The 20,463-nt window shown below is 40.0% G+C and overlaps 1 protein-coding gene across 1 annotated transcript in view; it reads right to left on the bottom strand.

The window, feature by feature from the left end:
• Window positions 1-20,463, bottom strand: part of mybpc3 (myosin binding protein C3) — a 47,582-nt gene that overhangs the window by 21,410 nt on the left and 5,709 nt on the right. Inside the window, exons 2-15 of the mRNA XM_049596010.1 lie at window positions 18,178-18,447; window positions 15,919-16,089; window positions 14,926-15,003; window positions 14,301-14,449; window positions 13,663-13,780; window positions 13,520-13,571; window positions 8,441-8,500; window positions 7,215-7,238; window positions 3,906-4,072; window positions 3,678-3,810; window positions 3,468-3,470; window positions 3,213-3,337; window positions 2,036-2,141; window positions 44-210 (exon numbers count right to left, since the gene is read on the bottom strand). Of these exons, the coding sequence (XP_049451967.1) occupies window positions 44-210; window positions 2,036-2,141; window positions 3,213-3,337; window positions 3,468-3,470; window positions 3,678-3,810; window positions 3,906-4,072; window positions 7,215-7,238; window positions 8,441-8,500; window positions 13,520-13,571; window positions 13,663-13,780; window positions 14,301-14,449; window positions 14,926-15,003; window positions 15,919-16,089; window positions 18,178-18,447 (1,623 nt within the window). The remainder of the gene's footprint in view (window positions 1-43; window positions 211-2,035; window positions 2,142-3,212; window positions 3,338-3,467; window positions 3,471-3,677; window positions 3,811-3,905; window positions 4,073-7,214; window positions 7,239-8,440; window positions 8,501-13,519; window positions 13,572-13,662; window positions 13,781-14,300; window positions 14,450-14,925; window positions 15,004-15,918; window positions 16,090-18,177; window positions 18,448-20,463) is intronic.

Below are 20,463 nucleotides of genomic sequence, written 5' to 3'. Positions count from 1 at the left end.
AAAATGGCTCATACTGTACTCAGCTCACATGACCGACACTCACCCTGCACCATGAGTTCAGCCACTGACTCGCCACCGTTGGTTTTAACCTTGTAGTGGCCGCAGTCTTCCTTTGTGGCCTCATTAATGATCAGGATATGTTTGCAGCCGTCTTTCTTGAAACGATACTTGAAAGCCTCGTCTCTTGTCAGCTCCACACCATCTTTCTCCCTGCACAGAAATTCATACAGCAACCAGGATTATTGTGATTTATAGTCAAATCTAAAAGTATCCTATTTTAAACTCATGGACGGGTTTTTAAATGCTGGTTAACACTTATATTTTAGAGCTTTCAACCGCCATCTCAGGTTGTCCTGATCTACCGCTGTACAGTATATGACCACTTATTCACATTTAAGTCTTGGGGTTTGTGCTGACAACTAAGCTAACTCCATTTGCGCAATAAAGACGGTAAGATTTGGTTGGAAGATCAAAAAACTAACACATGGACCTTTGAGCTTATCCAAAGCACCAAATACTGCTCCAAAATTTCAAACAAATATCTATGCACGGACTAGAATACCTTGGGGCAGTAATACGCAACTTATGGCACGTGGGCAGTAGGTGGGTGCATGATAAAACTAAAGTGTTTCATGCTGAGAATATTTTTTTTTTACTTACTGAGAGGCTGAAAACAGGTGATTCATTTATTATATATACTTGGGCTGCCCCCTAATAGTCGACCAAGCGTTAATCGACCAGAAAGGTCATTAGTCGGCGAGATTTCATTGGTCGCTTAGTCACAGAAAAAACAAACAAAAAAACTTAAGTAAAACTCTATTAGGAGCTGCACCTTCTCAGAATAAATCCAAACCTTTATGACTGGACCATGTGGGAATTTAATTTGAAAGGACAGACACAGGAAGTGGCCACGCTCAGCAGTCAGACAGGAGTCAGGTTAATTTCCAGGGCTGGTACCTGAGGTTATTCCACAGGCTAGTTAATAACATGTCGGGCAGGAAATCCAAAGTGTGGGATCATTTTGAGAAGGTGAAGGATGAACCCAAGGTGATATGTAAACTCATCTTCATTGGTCGACTACAAACATGACGTATCATCTGAAACATGGAAGTAGTTACATGCCCATTAGCCACTTAGCACAATCATTACTGCTTTGCCAACAGCGTCATTAACAGGCGGCTCGCTCAGTGTGTGACGTGCACTTGTAGATAAAATATAGGCCTATATTAATGAAGATTCATTAGTACGGTTTTGTATTTCTCTGTAATGTAGCACAGTGTTAACAATGTTACTGATACTATTCTTTCTCACACCTTCAACTCAAACCATTGTGTTGCCCCGCCCACAATATATTATTTAATAATTACATTAATATCATAAATATGCAGGCGGCTAGTCGACTAATGGCTCTAAATGAAGACTATTGGTCGACCAGAAAAATTCTTATATAGTAATAAATATTATCCTTGCCCTAAAAAGCTGTACGCTTTATAAAGGTTAGTACATTACATTTATCACTGACACTGTGCATAGATTTATGTCACTTTTTATGTCATTTGACTTTTTACCCCACATATTGATCTTTGGCTTCTGCTCCAAAAAATTTAGTTTGAATTATTTTGGGCTCAGAAAAAAAGCAAAACATATGCAGCTGCAGCAATTTTGTCCTTCAGAAAAAGGTCACATGGGACACACAGTACTCAAATGCTGATGTGACCTTTTCACTGAGGTGGTGAAATTTACAGCTTGCAGTCTGTCACAGAGACAGTGCTCTGTCTGTGGACATGACAAACTCAAATGCCATCTGCTGGGTGTCTGAGCAACGAACACTGTGGCAGAGTGACTGAAAAATTAGCTTTGAATTCAAAGGAAGATTTAATTGTTCTGGTTTTTGACAACATCTGTTTATCAATCCAACCATGGCTCAGTGATTTGACATCTTAGCATTTTTCAGTGTGTCAGGAACAGCACAGTAGCATGGAAATATAACTCCTAACAGATAGTTGCCTTGTGAGAAGAAAGAAGAATTTCTAACCATTTAACATTGGCTCCTTCCTCGGACACTTCACACTCCAACTCCACCCGCTCGCCTTTCATGACCATCTGATCCTCCAGATTCTTCACAATCAGGATGGGAGGCTCTGCAGAGAAGAATGAGAGGCTGAACTGTGACTCTTTTTCATCCAAATATATATTTTCTGGATTTGTTATGTTGTAATTTCCTCTAAACCTTAAAGGTGTGATACCTAAGACATGACCTGAATCTTAAGACATAATCAACAGAATGCCACTCATGTCTGGAGAAACGATACTGAGTCACTGCAGCGTCCAGTCTGCCCTCAGTCCAACAGAAAGGAATTAGAGCTGCCCAAAGACTACATCCACACTAATACGTATTCATTTTAATACGCATAACTTTTTCTAACGCAAAAGCTGAAGCTCATGGTAAGCTAACTTTACCACCATCCCAACCACCCACTCCCGGTAAGAAACCACGTTCAGTGTCAAAGAGAAGAAGTGATTTAGAAAGAAGCCAAACAAGAGTAAACACTAGTGTGGCATTTAACCGCTGGAGGCGGCTCTTGGCGAGTAATGGGATGAGGTTTGGTGCTGAACTCGCAACATTTCTGTTAGACTGGTGAGTAAAATCTGAAGTTGGCTATTTAACAAAACGTATCCTTAGTGCAACTAATAACAAGACAAACCACACCAAATATTGTGGCAATATATGGTTTTTGATGTGGCTGTTTTCTTGCTACTATGATCTTTCTAAAACTGAGCTATCAAGCTATAATGTAAACTATACACCAATGCCACACATGATCATAAAATAGCAGTGTTATTTTGACTGGCTCTCACAGTGTCAGCCATGTAGCCAGATTTTGCATTTGCTTGCCCTTCTGTTAGCTCGTAGTTTGCTCCTTGCGACCAGCTGCTCTGTTTCTCACTCTGTCAGTTGGTCAGTTGGTTAGTACACAAAAATTTCCCCACCCTTTGGCAACCACAGTTTTTGCCCTAAGAGACTGAAATTTGGCATCAAGGTCAAGTGTGTGTATGTGTTCATAACATTCATACCATTGCTATTGCTATTGCAAATTTGTGTTTGCTTTATAACCGGCAACAGTAAATGTAGATTGTATGGACCCAGTCATAGACCAGTTCAATGCCGCCTCCTACCTCTTTTAGGCTTTACACACTGCACCTCTATATACCTTTAACAAAGAGCTCAGTAGTGCATTTCTCCTCTCCCACCACACAGGCATAGGCCGCATCGTCTGACAGAGAGCAGTGGTTGATGGTCAGGTAGCGCATGTTGCCCACACTCTCAAAGATGTACCTTTACAAAGACCAGGGAGATTTCTTACACATTGTAAATACTTTATAATAAAGTAAATGAAATGGCAAACATGGAGAGAGAGCTCTTATGCTGTTGTTATGTTATTTTTTATTTGCTTTTGGACACTTACTTGCTAGTGATGTAATCAAAGAACATGGTATGGAGTTCATCCATTTGTTGGTCGAAAGGCAAAGGAGAGACAGACAGAAATTAAAAAAGGGGGAAAGGGTTCACTAATATTATAAAGGATTGTAGCTGTATTTATTGAATGCTTCATTAAGTACAGATATGGCATGTTTAAGTTAAGGTGGATAGATTCCACCTCCTCCTAAATTCAAACCTTCCAGTTGGTTGAATTTCCTGTCCGTTCTTCAGCCATTTCACCTCAGCGTCTGGATTGGCAACCTCAATAGCCAGTTTTATTTTATGTCCTTTCATCACTTGGTAAGCAGGATCCAACTTTTTGAGGAAAGCTGTGTGTCAGAGAAGAACAACATACAATAATCAGTTACAAATACGTTATATTTTGTCAGACTTAGGTCAAGCGTGTTATAAACTGTGCACAAACCTGCACTTTTCTTCTCCTCCTTCTTCATCTTCTTCAGTCTCTTCAGCATGCCTCGCAGGTCGGTGATGCCGTGCTGGAAAGCAATCTTCTCATATTCTGAAGAAGGCGCCTTGCTGAGGATGTCCCACACGTCCACGTCAGGGTCTGCGCTCTGCACTTGCACAGTTCTAACACGTGGAAACAACCCAGAGGAGGATGTTAATACCAGTCACCTAGCACAGCTTTACTTTATTCTAAATATATAGACTAAAGGAAGTCGACTACAATACAGTAATACTAACATTTTGATGACACCTCAGTAACAGATTACTCACTATTACATACTTTAATCATGATTAATTCACTAAAAATAAAATAGTAATAATACATACAGTACAGGCCAAAAGTTTGGACACACCTTCTCATTCAATGCGTTTTCTTTATTTTCATGACTATTTACATTGTAGATTCTCACTGAAGGCATCAAAACTATGAATGAACACATGTGGAGTTATGTACTTAACAAAAAAAGGTGAAATAACTGAAAACATGTTTTATATTCTAGTTTCTTCAAAATAGCCACCCTTTGCTCTGATTACTGCTTTGCACACTCTTGGCATTCTCTCCATGAGCTTCAAGAGGTAGTCACCTGAAATGGTTTCCACTTCACAGGTGTGCCTTATCAGGGTTAATTAGTGGAATTTCTTGCTTTATCAATGGGGTTGGGACCATCAGTTGTGTTGTGCAGAAGTCAGGTTAATACACAGCCGACAGCCCTATTTGACAACTGTTAAAATTCATATTATGGCAAGAACCAATCAGCTAACTAAAGAAAAACGAGTGGCCATCATTACTTTAAGAAATGAAGGTCAGTCAGTCCGGAAAATTGCAAAAACTTTAAATGTGTCCCCAAGTGGAGTCGCAAAAACCATCAAGCGCTACAACGAAACTGGCACACATGAGGACCGACCCAGGAAAGGAAGACCAAGAGTCACCTCTGCTTCTGAGGATAAGTTCATCCGAGTCACCAGCCTCAGAAATTGCAAGTTAACAGCAGCTCAGATCAGAGACCAGATGAATGCCACACAGAGTTCTAGCAGCAGACCCATCTCTAGAACAACTGTTAAGAGGAGACTGCGCGAATCAGGCCTTCATGGTCAAATAGCTGCTAGGAAACCACTGCTAAGGAGAGGCAACAAGCAGAAGAGATTTGTTTGGGCCAAGAAACACAAGGAATGGACATTAGACCAGTGGAAATCTGTGCTTTGGTCTGATGAGTCCAAATTTGAGATGGCAGCAAAGGTGAACGGATGGATTCCACATGCCTGGTTCCCACTGTGAAGCATGGAGGAGGAGGTGTGATGGTGTGGGGGTGTTGTGCTGGTGACACTGTTGGGGATTTATTCAAAATTGAAGGCACACTGAACCAGCATGGCTACCACAGCATCCTGCAGCGACATGCCATCCCATCCGGTTTGCGTTTAGTTGGACGATCATTTATTTTTCAACAGGACAATGACCCCAAACACACCTCCAGGCTGTGTAAGGGCTATTTGACCAAGAAGGAGAGTGATGGAGTGCTGCGGCAGATGACCTGGCCTCCACAGTCACCCGACCTGAACCCAATCGAGATGGTTTGGGGTGAGCTGGACCGCAGAGTGAAGGCAAAGGGGCCAACAAGTGATAAACACCTCTGGGAACTCCTTCAAGACTGTTGGAAAACCATTTCAGGTGACTACCTCTTGAAGCTCATGGAGAGAATGCCAAGAGTGTGCAAAGCAGTAATCAGAGCAAAGGGTGGCTATTTTGAAGAAACTAGAATATAAAACATGTTTTCAGTTATTTCACCTTTTTTTGTTAAGTACATAACTCCACATGTGTTCATTCATAGTTTTGATGCCTTCAGTGAGAATCTACAATGTAAATAGTCATGAAAATAAAGAAAACGCATTGAATGAGAAGGTGTGTCCAAACTTTTGGCCTGTACTGTACATGACAAGCAACTGATGATTAGTCATATTAGTCATACACATTTACTGATTTATAGCATATAAAATGGTCAGCAGATAATTTAGTGTACAATCATTTTTAACCAAAGGATAAAGCAGTTAACCAGTGTTCTTTTGTACAAAAAATAATAAAGTCTTGCATGACCATAAAAACATATATCGATAAAATAGCTTGAATTTAATCTGTCACCCAAAGATACATCAGAATAACACACTATTAATATATAATGATAAATAGATATAGGTAACAACAACAGTCACAGTACAGGTTTGAATTTTAAAGTATGTTACCGTAATTTTGGTGTCACAGAAAAATATCTTTGTTTCCGTTTTATATTCAAGGTTTTGTCTTCTATATTTCATGCTTCATAATCAGTTTTTATTTTTTTCAGTGATAGAAAAAAAATTACCCACACACATGCGCAAAAAACAAAAAATAAAACAAAACAAAAAAAACTTGGTATCAGGTCTGACAGTCATCCAGGGGAGCACTTTATACTTATTTCATCTCACAATGTAATACAAGCACAGATTATATTTATGATTTCTGTATGGCCGGGCTGGAAGCAGCCTACCTTCATCCCTCATGGTAGCTGTACTGCTAATAATTGTAATAGCTTTGCAGAAATGCTAATGCTAAATGCTAAAGTGCTACCAGCAAGAATAATCCTCATTTAGTCTTAAATGTGAATGGAGAAACCCCCATTAATGTGTCAGCTTTTAAATAAACTGATGAAATACAACAAAAACACAAGCTGTCCTTCCCTTTCTCTACCTCCTCCTCCTCTTCTTCCTCTTCTTCTCTCCCTGTCACTGGTTTGTGTTGTTTCCTCACCTGTCCACTTGGTGCCCTCAGCAACTTTTCTACTTCAGCTAATCACCTGACAGCTTCTGTGAGAAGCCATGTGCCTGCAGCTTCCTTCCTTCCTTCCTTCTTAGTGTTCAAACAGTTTGTGCTTTTTTCACATCAGTAGTGGAAACATTTAATAATAAAACAATAATAATAACATGCCTATACTTTGTTTGCTATTCTATATCATGCAATATACGGTAGAAATGATCTTATCGTGTGTGCACACAAATCAGTCAATATTTATTACAGTATTTTGTACACTGAGTGTTGATAAAATAGTGTAATAGTGAAAATTGTTTCAGTTGTGAGATAAACAACATTTGCTACATATTTAATAATTGTTGTGAAATAATGCAGTGAAAAAGTTTTCAAGTACATAAATACATACGTTTAAATAAGTGACAGATGAAGATGCATGCACACTGGTTTTTCCTGCGACACCCAGACAGCATGTCAGCAGTTTCTTACCGATTTGAGTGTTTTAAGAAACTGCTGCTCATTCAAAGGAAGAACCCAAGAGGCAAATATGGCAAAACAAACCAGACAAGTTACAACACAGCATTTCAAAAACAACACAATCAGCATATTAGGAAAAAAAATGCATTAAAAACAACAAATAAATAAATAAACAAATGAATATCTGAGAGGTTAAACGGCATGGAAACAAGCATGCATGCATTACAACTGAATAACGTCATTCTTCGTTTGACATGGTGTCCAATGTCACTGTACACAGGGGACAGTGAGTATCTGGTGACTGAGTGTGACAGACAGAAGTGACTTTTGATGTGTTGTAAGGTGACTAATGTTTCTGAGAAAACTACAAGGTGTCAGAGATGGTGGGCTTTGTAAAAGGGAGAGGAAATGCCTGATTGGTGCTCAGGAAGTGTGGCTATGTGAGTTTTAGTGTTATGAGTGAGAAGGCAAGAAGATGACTGCAACGGGATTAATGGGATGAGTGTGATAATAAAAGTGAGATTGGGTGACTAGATTCTCAGGACCCCACGTGGTGGGAAATCAGGACTTAAATGGCTATATTTCAGTGTGGTCAGGGTTCCCACACATATTCATGGACAAAATTTCAGAACTTCCCATATCTTTTTAAGGACTCAGAATAAAATTTCATTGACTATTTATTTGCATGTCTAAAACGAACATTGCTTTGCTCAGAGTAGTAGGGGGCACAGCTTAGGTATGGAAACTTTGGGATTCATGACCAAAGCATTTTCTCTTTTTCAAACATGTCAGATTCAAACTCTTTTCACACATAATTCCAGTTTCAGCTAGTGTACATGGAGAGAGGGAATGTGGGGAGAAAATTTACATGATGAAAATGAGACTTTCCATAATTTTCCCAGGTTTTCTATGACTGTGGGAACCCTGTATGGTCACTCAAAAGGATGCAAAACTTCATTTTCAAGTTAAAATCCTGAGAAAATGGACATGCATGTCACCCTAGCTTCATGTGCTCAGGCGTATAGTCTGCAGGTTAGCGTTATGAGTTGATCATTACAGCTTTTAGTTTGCAAATGCAGAAGCAGCTTACTCTCTGATGAGGCATGGCGATCCAGAAAGAATGAGAGTGAGACAGATATGAATTATAAAAAATGATGATGTGTTTTTTTTTTTGTTTTTTTTTTTTAACCTTATCCTGAATGTCTACACTTCACTGTCTTTATTTTGTTCTTGCTTACCTCTTTTTTAACAAGGCACTGAAGTCCAGCTCTCCCGAGTCTTCATTTCCATCTGTGCTACTGCAGAGACATCAGCCACCAGCAGCAAAACATCAACATCAACAGCACAGTGGGCTACTTGATTGCTCCAAAGAAGAGATGAATATTAATACATCACAGAAAAGAAATAAAGCAAATCCACTTTTCTAGGCTTTTATCATTTACTCATGCTCTAATATGCAGGTGTAGAAGAATACTAAATATATTGTGCAATACTAAAATTATGTAGGCTACAATTAAAAAAGAGATTGGACAGTCATTCTGAAGACTGAAAGGAAATGAGTGCACTGATGGATAAAAGAAGTGCATGTGTACAGGCAGATGTTTTGCTGACAGTATTGCCATGTTTAAAGGAACAGTATTTGGCACTTTGGGAAATATATTAATTTATACGACCCTTAGAAATGCATTATGCTTGTGTGTTAACTATAGAACCAAAGCTGAGAGTCCAATAGCTCAGCTTTAAGACTGGAAGCATTCATGAACTTCCCCTGTCCTGTGCACGAGCAGGAACACCACCTGTTGCTGATTGGCATTAATAGTGTTGTGGGGCTTGGTCTACCAAACATCTTTTTCTTTCTTCCTACCAATAATAAAAAAATATTAACTATAAATAAAAAATGTAGGATTGTCAAAATAACGTGTTCATTTCAATTAATTAATCACAGAAAAAAATAATGCATTAAAAAAATCAACACTGATTAATTGCGGTCTGTGGTGCCGTTTGACCTGGAGCATCATTGAGGGCCACAGTGGCTTTGTCACATGATGGAGGCAAATGAGACAACGTTGCTTGGCCCCAAAAATGAACATTTACATTTTAAAAACGCCCAGATGAAACTGTTGATAGGAGCACCATTCTCTGCAGTTTCTGCATTAGGGGACTGTCATACCATCAGAGAACTTAAAGCCTGAAATATCACCTTAAGGGAAAGTAGTTTGCAGTGAACCCAGAGGTCCAAGCTAGCACAGCCTCTGATGCTAGCATTAGCAGTCAGCCTCATCAAGCCACACTTGACCATTCAAACTGAGTAAGCCTACCTGTGACCGACTAACCAACTCCCTTACTAAATGGACAGCAGAGCATTTTGGGTGGTAGAGGACAAGGAGGACAATTGTGTTCAAAATCCAGCAACTTTACTACGACACATCTACCAAAACTCATTTGAACTTAAATGTTTTAAGTACTTTCACAGCAAAAGTTGAAGCATATGATCAATTCAGATTAATTAATCACAGAGGAGGTAACTAATAAGATGAACTTTTTTAATCACTTGACAGCCCTAGAAAAGAATTACATACGTTTTTTTTACACAGATATGAATGAATAAAGTTGGACTTCTATTTTAATTATTTTTTGGTATTTGCACCTTTATTTAGGGGCGTCATAGTGAGAGGAAAGTGGGACTGATTATCCAGAGCCCCAAAGAAAGGGGCCTGTGAAAAGCCTGGAATGATAAGTTTGGTTTGGTTTGCATTTTGTAAATGTTTAAGTGATCAGTGCCTTAACTAAATTGCACTCAGCTGAATAAATTAGTTAAAAGACTGTATAAAAAAAGCCCTCTGAAGCCCCTCCCAAAATGGTTTAGTCTGCCTTTGCACTAGGATTTGTCTCTAAATGTAGGTAGAGCCGAGTGAGTGACTGCTTATGTTGCAGGATTACCAATGTCTTTCCCCTAGAAAAGGAAATCAGGGGTCCGAAAAAGAAAAGGATGAAAAGGAAACTATGTAAAAAATAAAAACAAAAAGCAGCATGACAGACATGGATAAAGAAAGGAAGGATAGAGGGCCCAAGACTTCTTATGTGTATGGGCTAGAATTTGGTGCTATACCCCTGCCCCTGTTTGAGAGTTTACAGTGAAGAGTCAAGCAGGAAACAAGGGCAAAGAGAGAGAAAGGGGTTGGCCAGTACATGCACCAAAGGTTGCCTGCAGGAATCAAACCAGGGATGTTGTGGTTATGTGCTGTGCACTTTAACCATTCAGCTGGGGCACCTCTTATCCAGCCAGGCTAGTTGTTCAGTTCATCACCTCCTGGCTCTAGCTTCAAACAGACACTTATGAGAGTGGTCTCAATATTCTCATCTAACTCTCAGAGAGAAAGCCAATTTATATTTCCCAAAATGTCCACTTGTTCCCTTAAGCCATGAGCAGCAGCAGTCATGCAAGCAAGAACAATACAAAACACTCAAGGTTAAAGAAAACAGCGGTCGCTATAGGGTCTGCTCGACTCTAATCAGTGGGATGAAAGATAAAGAGGGGCATAGATTTGACTGTGTGCTTGTCTCCTGCCTCTGATCCGACAGCAGGATTAGAAGCTGAGTCTCTGGTTTATGTGGTGAAGTTACAACACACCATAGCTGCGCTTCCTGTGTGTGGCAACCCTGTGGAAGAGCTCATTTACTGAAAAGCCCATGTGTCTTAGCACATCCTGCCCTTTCAGTACGATCAAACCACCGTCAAAGCTCACTCTGCCGGGGAGCTGTTTGTGCAGCTGGCTCTGCTGTTCTGATCGAGACCCAGGAGCAGATCAGAGAGAGCTGATGGATGTTTCCTTATAGTTTAATTACCAGATCTCAATATATAAAGATCCTCCTGAGTCAAAGGTTAACACAATGACACCTACTAAAGACGGTGTCTACATCAAGGATTTTGGATTTGAATCCTCTCAGCTCTCTCGTGGTCTTTATCCTGTGGTTGCTCTCTCAAAATTCAGCAGATTGGAGGCTGCACCATCCACAACACTGGTTCTGTTAGACTTAAAGGCAGAGAGGAAACAGGTCACAGAGTCTGTGATCCTGGTCCTAGTTTCTCTGCTTCAACAATCAGAATCCTCAGTGTTTGAATACGAGGCTCCAGTGTTGCAACAAACCCCCTTTACTACCTTGAATGTGCTCCACTTCTCTTCTTACCGGCCTCGCTCCTAATAGGTTAGCATTTCATCACAGTTACACATGTTAATATTCCACTGAAGGTCTCTAATTGATGAATAAACTAAACCTGGATTAGGCAATAAAATTCACACTATAAATGCTAGTGTTAACTGAGTCTGACAGCCAGCTAATGGTTATAGTTTAGATCCCAATTTACTTTGCTATAACTAAAAGATCCTTCAGATGTTATTTATATGTCTTTTTGGCACTTAAAAGACTATTAATGTCCAAAAAGACGCAAGTTTACAAGCTCAGTTTGACACTAATTACTGCAAAACATCTTCAGTCCTTTAACCTTTAAATGATCTTGGATTCTTTTTAAAACCTGTCATCTTCCTGTCACTGTGCTGTTAAACATATGCTCAGTAAACTGAATATGATTTAAATACACCTGATCTGAGTAAATAGCAGAATATGGATATTTTGGCTGTTTTACCGGCCTGTGCTTATTCCCAGGTTGTCATATACCGACACATTTTGGCACTCTTTGGCATCTCTATAAGAAGTACTGGGCTTTCAGCAACTCTAATGTAAATCCACCCATCCCTCCATTTTCACTTGTTTATCTGAAGCCGGGTTGCGGGGGTAGCAGCATCCCTCTCCCCAGTGGCACTTTCCAGCTCCTCCTGGGGGACTCCAAGGTGTTCCCAGGCCAGATAAGATATGTAGTGCCTCCAGCATATCCTGGGACTACCCCGTGGCCTCCTACCAGTGGGACGTGCCTGGAACACCTCTAACAGGAGGCGCCCAGGAGGCATCCTGATCAGATGCCTGAACCACCTCAACTGACCCCTTTCGACACGAAGGAGCAGCAGCTCTATTCCGAGCTCCTTACCCTATCTCTAATACCGAGCCCAGCCACCCCACTGAGGAAACTCATTTTGGCCGCTTGTATCCACGACCTCATTCTTTTAGTCACTACCCAGAGCTCATGACCATAGGTGCGGGTTGGGACGTAGATGGACCAGTAAATTGAAAGCTTTGCCTTCTGGCTCAGCTCCCTCTTTACCATGACAGTCAGGCCCAGCACCCACATCACTGCAGAAGCCGCACCAAACTGCCGATCCATCTCACGCTCCATTCTACCCTCACTCATGGACAAGACCCTGAGATACTTGAACTTCCTCACTCGAGGCAGTAACTCTCTCTCAGTGTAAACCAATTTGCAGAGAAACTGAAACATGGACTTTCACCCAGGAGACCACTGTTGGTGTCCTGTGTGAAACCAAAAATTAACATTGTTTTAACATAATATTATATAAGTTACATTCACACTACATAATGCAACTTAATGAACTTTCTTTTTTAAACCCAAAACATGATGTCTTTCTAAACCTTACCAAAGAGACAGCTGTCACACACAAACGCTACAGGATGAGACGCCAAGGGGGCGGGACAAAACAGTGGTATTTGACAACATGGGAATAAGAACAGTTTGGTTTTACTGTATAGTACTTCAGTGTCTTGATAACTATCTCGTTTGAAAAAGAAACTTAATTCCAATTCAAACTGAGATCATCAATTGAGAATTATTAAATGGCGACAGTTTTTAATTTAATAAAACAACAACGATGCAGTACTGGAGCAGTGTAGTGTGTGTCATTTTCATATAATAAATACGTAGCTCCTAATCAGAACATGCATTTAACGCATAATTGTATTAATGTGGTGTGGGTTTTTTTCCAATAATGTTTTTTTTTAACATAACGCCAACCTTTGTGGTGTTTTATCATAAGAAAACAGTCTTGATCTTAAAACATATTTTGTGTTTTTAAACATTATTTTAAAATCATTTAAAGCAGCATAGCAGCTGAAATAACATTTAAGATGTAGGCCTATGCATGTATCATTAAACTGATAGTATGAATCAACACTTGTAATATAAAAATATTACTTTTTTTAATAGGTTTTTTTTTGCAACTGATAAACAATTTAGGCTATGAAGGTTTGTTTCAGCCCTGTCAGGAGAAGAAGCCCAGGTTGACCTTTATAGCTGTAACACTACTGATGAAATGTGTCAGGGGACCAGCAGTCTAATCGGCATATATCAATTTTAAGGTGACCAAATGTATTGTGTTTTATACAAAGTAAAGTCTTATAAAACTTACGTGCGTCTAAATGCTGTTCTTATGTCAAAACCTTCAGGAGCAGCACAAGCCTCTGAAATACAAGACGACCATATTTGATGATATTAGAAACAACATTATTGACAGTCACAAACAAGCCAGCAGAGAACAGCGGGCCCACTCACCATGTACAGCCAGGTCAAAATTACAGCTGTCAAACTTGTCCCTGGATGTGACCTCACATCTGTAAGCTCCAGCAAAGTTAGCCTTGGCTGCGATGATTTGCATCTCAAACGTGTAGACCTGCAGCCACGAGCATGGAGACAGATGTGAGAGGGATTACACGACACAGTGAGGCTTTGATTCAAAACCTTGTTATACGTGCACTTGATATGGATAATATTATCACATTAGTCGATTTCAGATGTGGGCTCTTTGCGGAGCATGCCGTTGACTCCTGCCCATAAAGATTTGTTTCTCCATCTTGTTCTGAAATTCTGAGATGACATTTTTTAGGGGTCTTCCAGTCTTCCTACAACCTAACCTCTAAGGTAGCGTGCCTGTGGTTCATCATGTTATCAGGATGAGAGACTGAGGCAAGAGCTTGCAAAACTAAGGGTGAGAAAGGCAAGGCTTGCAAAACACCTCTCTTGCCTTAAAGTGTTGCATGCCGCAGTTTTCAACTAATTCTAATCACAACTCACATAACATGGGCAGCTGTTCATGAGCACTTTAAACAAAGAAATAAAATGCAGTGTAACGTGTGCTTCCAGACATTACAAGATGTTCCTGTTGCAGCACCTGCAGCTTCAGTCCACAGTACCTTACTGTTGCGGTCATACGTCTCCTTTAGCTGCAGGTGTTTTCCAGACTTGCTGGCCAGGTCCATCCACTTCCCTTTGAACCATTTGATGGTGGGTTTCTTCAGCAGCGACTCGGCATTCACTTTAGCCACAAACGTGATGTTAGCACCTGCACAAAGGATGAATGTGTCATACGGTTTCGCTCATTATGCTTTAGATTCTAATATCCAAAGCAGTTCTGACTTTTTGATGTTATTTTATTCATCCTGTGAAGAAATTATGCAAATTATCAGCATATTTAGTGTTTTTTATACTTCACTGTTATCTTATATTTGCATACAGACTTTCATATGTTTTGTCACTTGGATCCGGGATGTTTGGCAGTAAAAACAAAACAAAACAAAAAAGAATTTGTCGACAATTAGTTACAAATGGTAGTTTTCAAATTAAAAGCACCAGTTCTGACACTTTATTATTATTTTCCTCAATTTCCATTACTTCTTTTCACATTATCCTGCCTCAGTCACTCATGTTAAACATTGTTAAGACTTAAACAATTCTAACCCTGCAACTTTCTCTACAAAGTAACTGACAGATATTTTAGTTAGTTTTCGCATACAGTACTCCTATATGTATGCCGCTCACCTACAGTGACCTCTCCACTCTGGGGTTTCTCTGTGAAGAGTCCAGTTAGGGCCTGTGGGGTGTCCGGGGGCTGTCCATCTGAAGAAGAATGCCACAACATGAAGATGAGGGATCAAGATCAAACAATGTTTCATTCAAATAGCATGTTAGAAGTCAGAGTAGGGAATGAAAGCCATCTTTGTTCGGCTGACTGAACCAGAGTATTTCAAGTTACTAAATTTCAGTTGATTTGTTTAATTTTGTATTGACGATGACAGTAAATGTAGAGATGTCTTGCATGGAATTACAGGATGGAAAATTTTCCAGTTTAAGTTGCATTCTATCAATCTATCTATCTATCTATCTATCTATCTATCTATCTATCTGAAATTGTGAAATCAACAGGCTTGTATTTGAGACAGGCTTTTCATTCTTTTCACACAAAACAGTTGCTTGTTTAAAAATCAGGCTTCAGATAATATATTAATAATGAATCATTCGATCTAGCTCCAACAGAAAGCGCATCAGAGGAGAGAGACAGAGAGCTACGACACTCAAGGATTACGGCACAGACACAATCCCACTTTATCCTCTTAGAACAATATACACAACTTGGATTATTTTTTATGAAATATCCATTATATTCATTTGATCTGAGGACGCTTACAGACTAAGTATGAATAACTTACAGGGTAATCGAGGATTGGATAGATAATTTGAGTTTGCCAACAATGTGGTTTTATACATCCGAAGAACTTCTCTAGTCTAATTGAGACAGGCATTTCCACAGGCTTTTCCACCTTGCTGGCAGATAAGCTCAACACCTTGTATGTAGTGTAATGTGAATTCATGTGACATATCACACAGAGTGTAATGTTTTCAGCATGTTTGACATTTTCAGGAAAGCCCAACTCAAAGATGATGATATAATAATTAACAGTATGTTCAATGACTGAACAAAGGAGTCAATGAAAGACTGAATGAAAGAACATTGGGACTGAGTGAGTAACTCACCCTCGGCGTGAGGAGCATCACCGGCTGGTGCAGCAGGCTGGTCCTCTGTGGGTGCTTCTGCAGGCGGAGCGGGGGCCTGCTCCGGTTCTACACTGGCCTCCGTGGGTGCATCAGCAGGGGCCCCAGCTGGAGCCTCAGCTGGAGCCTCGACTGGAGCCTCAACTGGAGCTTCTGTGTTATCATCACCAAAGATAACAGGCCACAAGTAAGAGCTCCAGTAAAAATGTCTCTACACTCTACAGTAGCCTACCTCCATTAACATGTAATTGGCTCCAAAAATAAGCAACCAATCTGCCCGACTTAATTTATATATGCTGGATGTGTAAAAAGCAAATGTTTTATAGTGAAATTTTGAGAAAGACTTAATAATCTGTGTACCAAAACACATAATAAGTCAAAATTATACATTTATACAAGTTAATCTATTTGATATTTTACTAAACACTGTTTTGTCACAGAGAAAATGATTCTCTGGCAAACATTCATCACCCAAATATTTCTTGCGTCTTATTATCTTTGAAGGGCCGAACAATTTTCCATGTGTTATCAGCTGCCTCTCATGCCTATCCTGAGCACCAGTCAAGTGGTGGTTACTCATGAGGAAATAATGTGCTGGTGTGAGGGTCAAGGTCTCCATGCAGACGGAGTAAGGGCAGCTATGATATGAGCCACAGACAGCTGTGGGATGTCTGTCGTGGCACACTGGGCCCATTAGTCTGCTGCCTTTTCTTCGAGATTTGTTTCCACCTTATCAAATCCAAACAAACGACCTCAGCGGGTCACACTGACAGACTAATGGCACAAATGTTGCTCTGTAACACACTTTGCACACAGTCAGTGTAGCATACTGAAAATGCTGATGTGATGAAGTGCTGGAGAAAATTATTGTGATTAGGCAAACATTCACATCCTTAAAGAAATAGTTTGACATTTTAGGAAATCTTGTGTTTGTATGGCAAATATGAAGCTACAGCCAGAACACAGTTAGCTTAGCTTAGCATTAAGACTTGCTGGACCATAGATGTCACATTGGGATGATGTCATGGACAAAAGCATTGCATTGCAATTATTTATAATGCAAAGAAGAGAAACGAACTTGTTTGCAGTTGGATGTGTCATAATGGTTATGGGTATAATAATGATTATAATGGTGGAAATACATTTCAGGATGATTTGTTTGGTGGAGTACTGCAAGTAGTCCTCCGCTGGTTGCCTGGCAATCTGAAAGTGATGACAAGGTGTGTTTTACACAGAGTTGGCTTTTGGCAGAGCCAGGCTAGCTGGTTTAGCTCGCTGTCTGTCTTTATGCTAAGCTAAACCAAGGGTGTAGGCTTCATTTGAACATGGGGGGGGCGCATATGACATACCCGAGGGCTTGGGGGTCCTCTGCCAGAAAATCTTTAGTATCAAACGCTTAATTCTGGGGATTTTTATGCATCAATTTGTGCTATTTTGCATCAATTATTAGTGTAAATATCTTTTTAAAATATGTCAAAATAAAAGTCCACTGCTACTCTCATGTTTGGGAGGAAAAAAATCCAAATGTTCAGAATCAGTGGTTCCTAAATTGCCCAGCCTCGGGTCAAGATATCTCCTTAGTCATTAGTTAAAGGTCCACCCTGTTTAATATTCTGTTTGGCCATGTCGTCGAGCTAGTTTGCTGTCGCTCACAAGTAGCTGTCCATTTGTCACTCACTTTACAGCAAGAAACAGCACTTCAAAGTAAAAGCTTTGTGCTGGAAGTTCATTGTACTCAAAAATTAAGTGAATTTTTTACAAACTTGACATGTTTGTGAGTCACTTGCCCACTTTTGGACCACGACTAGTTGGGAACCACTGTTCTAAACATTGCAGGGGACGTATCCCCAAAATCTCACCTATGAGCTCAGGTAACTGTCTGCTGGCTTCCCCCTTACATTTAACAGATAAACATGAGAGTGGTATCAATCTCCTCATCTAACTTTCTGCATGAAAGCTAATAAGTGTAGTTCCCATAATGTGAAACTATTGCTTTTAGGGCAAACCCTTCTTAAAGACAGACCACACAGAGCTGTTTCAGAGATTTGTCACTGAGTAGCTGTCAGTGTGCAGACTGTGAGCTCATGTGCAGAAACATCAAGAGCATGTAGTGCATCAAGTATTTACTGCCTCAGTGATTTTCTGCATTGAGTGCTATATTTTGCTTTGTGCTCTGTGGCGCCTACGTAAGCGAGAAAACAGAAACCTCAAACACACAGCTGCAGCATCAAAGTCTCCCACCTGGCTTTGATATGACCTTCAAGTCAAACTTGACCTTTGACCCCCCAGCAATCACAGCATAGACATTGGTGTCCTCCTTGGTGACGGTGTTTATGGCGAGGGAGTGCTTGTTTCCGTTGGCTGTGATCACATATTTGTCGCCACCGGTGATGTCCTTTGAGTTGCACTGCCATTTTACTTTAGCGTCAGCCTTCCCGGTCTCTGCTTCAAAGACCACAGAGGACCCCTCCTCTGCCTCCTGACTCTTTGGTTTCTTCGCAAAGGCTGAAACTGAAAAGGGAGGGTGGGTGAGCCTTTTGAAGTGTCAGATTTTTTGTTAAGGTGTAATCAAACCATCTTTAGGAGAAAACACACACACACTACTTTTGTCTTCCTGGGTGAACATTAATAAGAAAAACAAATAACAGTAGTCTCACTTTTAACACCCAAAATACTGTTTATCTCGTTTTTGTGTTGAAATCTGATCTTGGAAGCTTTCATCCATTCAAAAACAAAAGTGATGCAATGAAAACACACATACTGTAACAAACAGCAAAGAAAGAAAGAGAAAAAAGGAGAGATAGAGGTGGAGGTTAGGGAGTAGAATAGGTCATTCATATTTTAACAAAAGAAGAAGAAGAAATCTTGTGAGCTGAGCGGAGCTGCCCATGTTGAAAAAGTAGTGCTGTACAGTCTGCAGCACACTGGGTGGGGCTAGCTGAAAACCAATGAATTTGCCTTTTTGTCTCAAAGCACCAACATCTGGCTTTATAATAAGTCTTACTGGCATAGTACTTGCAAGAGCATATCGAATTCTACCCTGCCCTGTCAACATAATCACCAGTTAATCAGAGTCATAATAAATTTAAAGGTGTTTGTAAAGATGACAACTCAGTAGGTGTCCTTGTGTCTATAATATGACCTCTGGAGCCTTGTGTTAAAAGGCTATCGCACGGACTGAGAAAAGACTATAGATGAAGTGTTTGCACCTTTGAGTAAAAGAGTAAGTAAGTGAGTGAGTAAAACTACCAATACCACAATTTAAAAATAGTAGTAAAAGTTCCGCATTCTCAATTTTCTCAAAAAGTACATTTAGCTAGATGTATTTTAAGTATCAAAAGTAAACTATTATGAAGAATCATCCCTTTTCAAAATGTGTTTCTACTGATGCATAAACATAAACAGTATCTTAATGTGGAAGTATGTAAAGTAATTGCATTGCAGTTTAATCTAAAGCACGGCATTACACCTTATGAGAGGATCATATGTTTTAAAGGTGTGTAAAATATGAATCTGCAAAGTAACAACAACATACAGACATACAATGTTGGCATTATGCGTTTCTGCAAACCACAGATAGGTTACATTTGTACATTTGTTACTATGTAGGACTCATTACACATCACATTTCTCAACACTCAACAAAGCTGTGATTAATGTGGCTATGTTTAGGGCCAAAAAACACTCAGTTATGATCAAGAAAGGATCATGGATTGGCTTAAAATACCCACACAATTGCTGCTGGAAACGTTGTGATATGTTGCTAATATATACCTAGGTTTTGTTGTTAGTTGGTCTCGAACAGTGGTCTGCAGCTTGGCAGCCATCTTACTTAGGTGAGACACCATCCACCATTTCTTCCATTACCTGATGACAAAGTCAGGTCATATACTACAGTATGTCAATTTAGCCCCGTTTCCACTAGGCAGTACGGTACGGTTCAGTTCAGTTTGGTATTTCCACTGTGAAAAGTTGTGGATGGTACAAATGGAACTGTTACTAACTGTCCCCATTTTTGGTCACCCTTCTGTTGGGGTACCTAGCACACAGCATTTATATATATTAATTTCAACTGGGTTATGTGCAGCAGTGAGTGACAACAACCCTGCCCACATTCAAGTGTACTGTTTGCAGTGGACACGGTAGGGTCTAGGTACCATGTTTGAAGGGTTACGCTTGGTTCCAAAGGTACCATACCGTAAGTGTTTGGTGGAAACGGGGCTTTTAGGAACATCGATATGATACGCATGAAATGTACAAAGTAAACCCATCTCTATTGTGCAGAAACGAACAATGCCACCATTTTCTTCTGGTGACTGAGCTGTATTTACCTCTAAAATACGGTGGAGCAGAAGGACAAAGTATAAAATCAAGTATAAGTACCTCAAAATTGTACATAATTACTGTACTTTATTATATATACTTAGTTACATTCCACCACCTGTTAAGAAGATGTTGGAATATTTTTGGTACACACTCACTATGTTCATCCATCCTTTGCTTCCTAATCAGGTGGTGAAGTAAAGT

The sequence above is a fragment of the Epinephelus fuscoguttatus genome, linkage group LG2, assembly GCF_011397635.1.
Source record: "Epinephelus fuscoguttatus linkage group LG2, E.fuscoguttatus.final_Chr_v1".
In the NCBI taxonomy this organism is placed as follows: domain Eukaryota; kingdom Metazoa; phylum Chordata; class Actinopteri; order Perciformes; family Serranidae; genus Epinephelus; species Epinephelus fuscoguttatus.
This window is presented reverse-complemented; position numbering and strand designations above follow the sequence as displayed.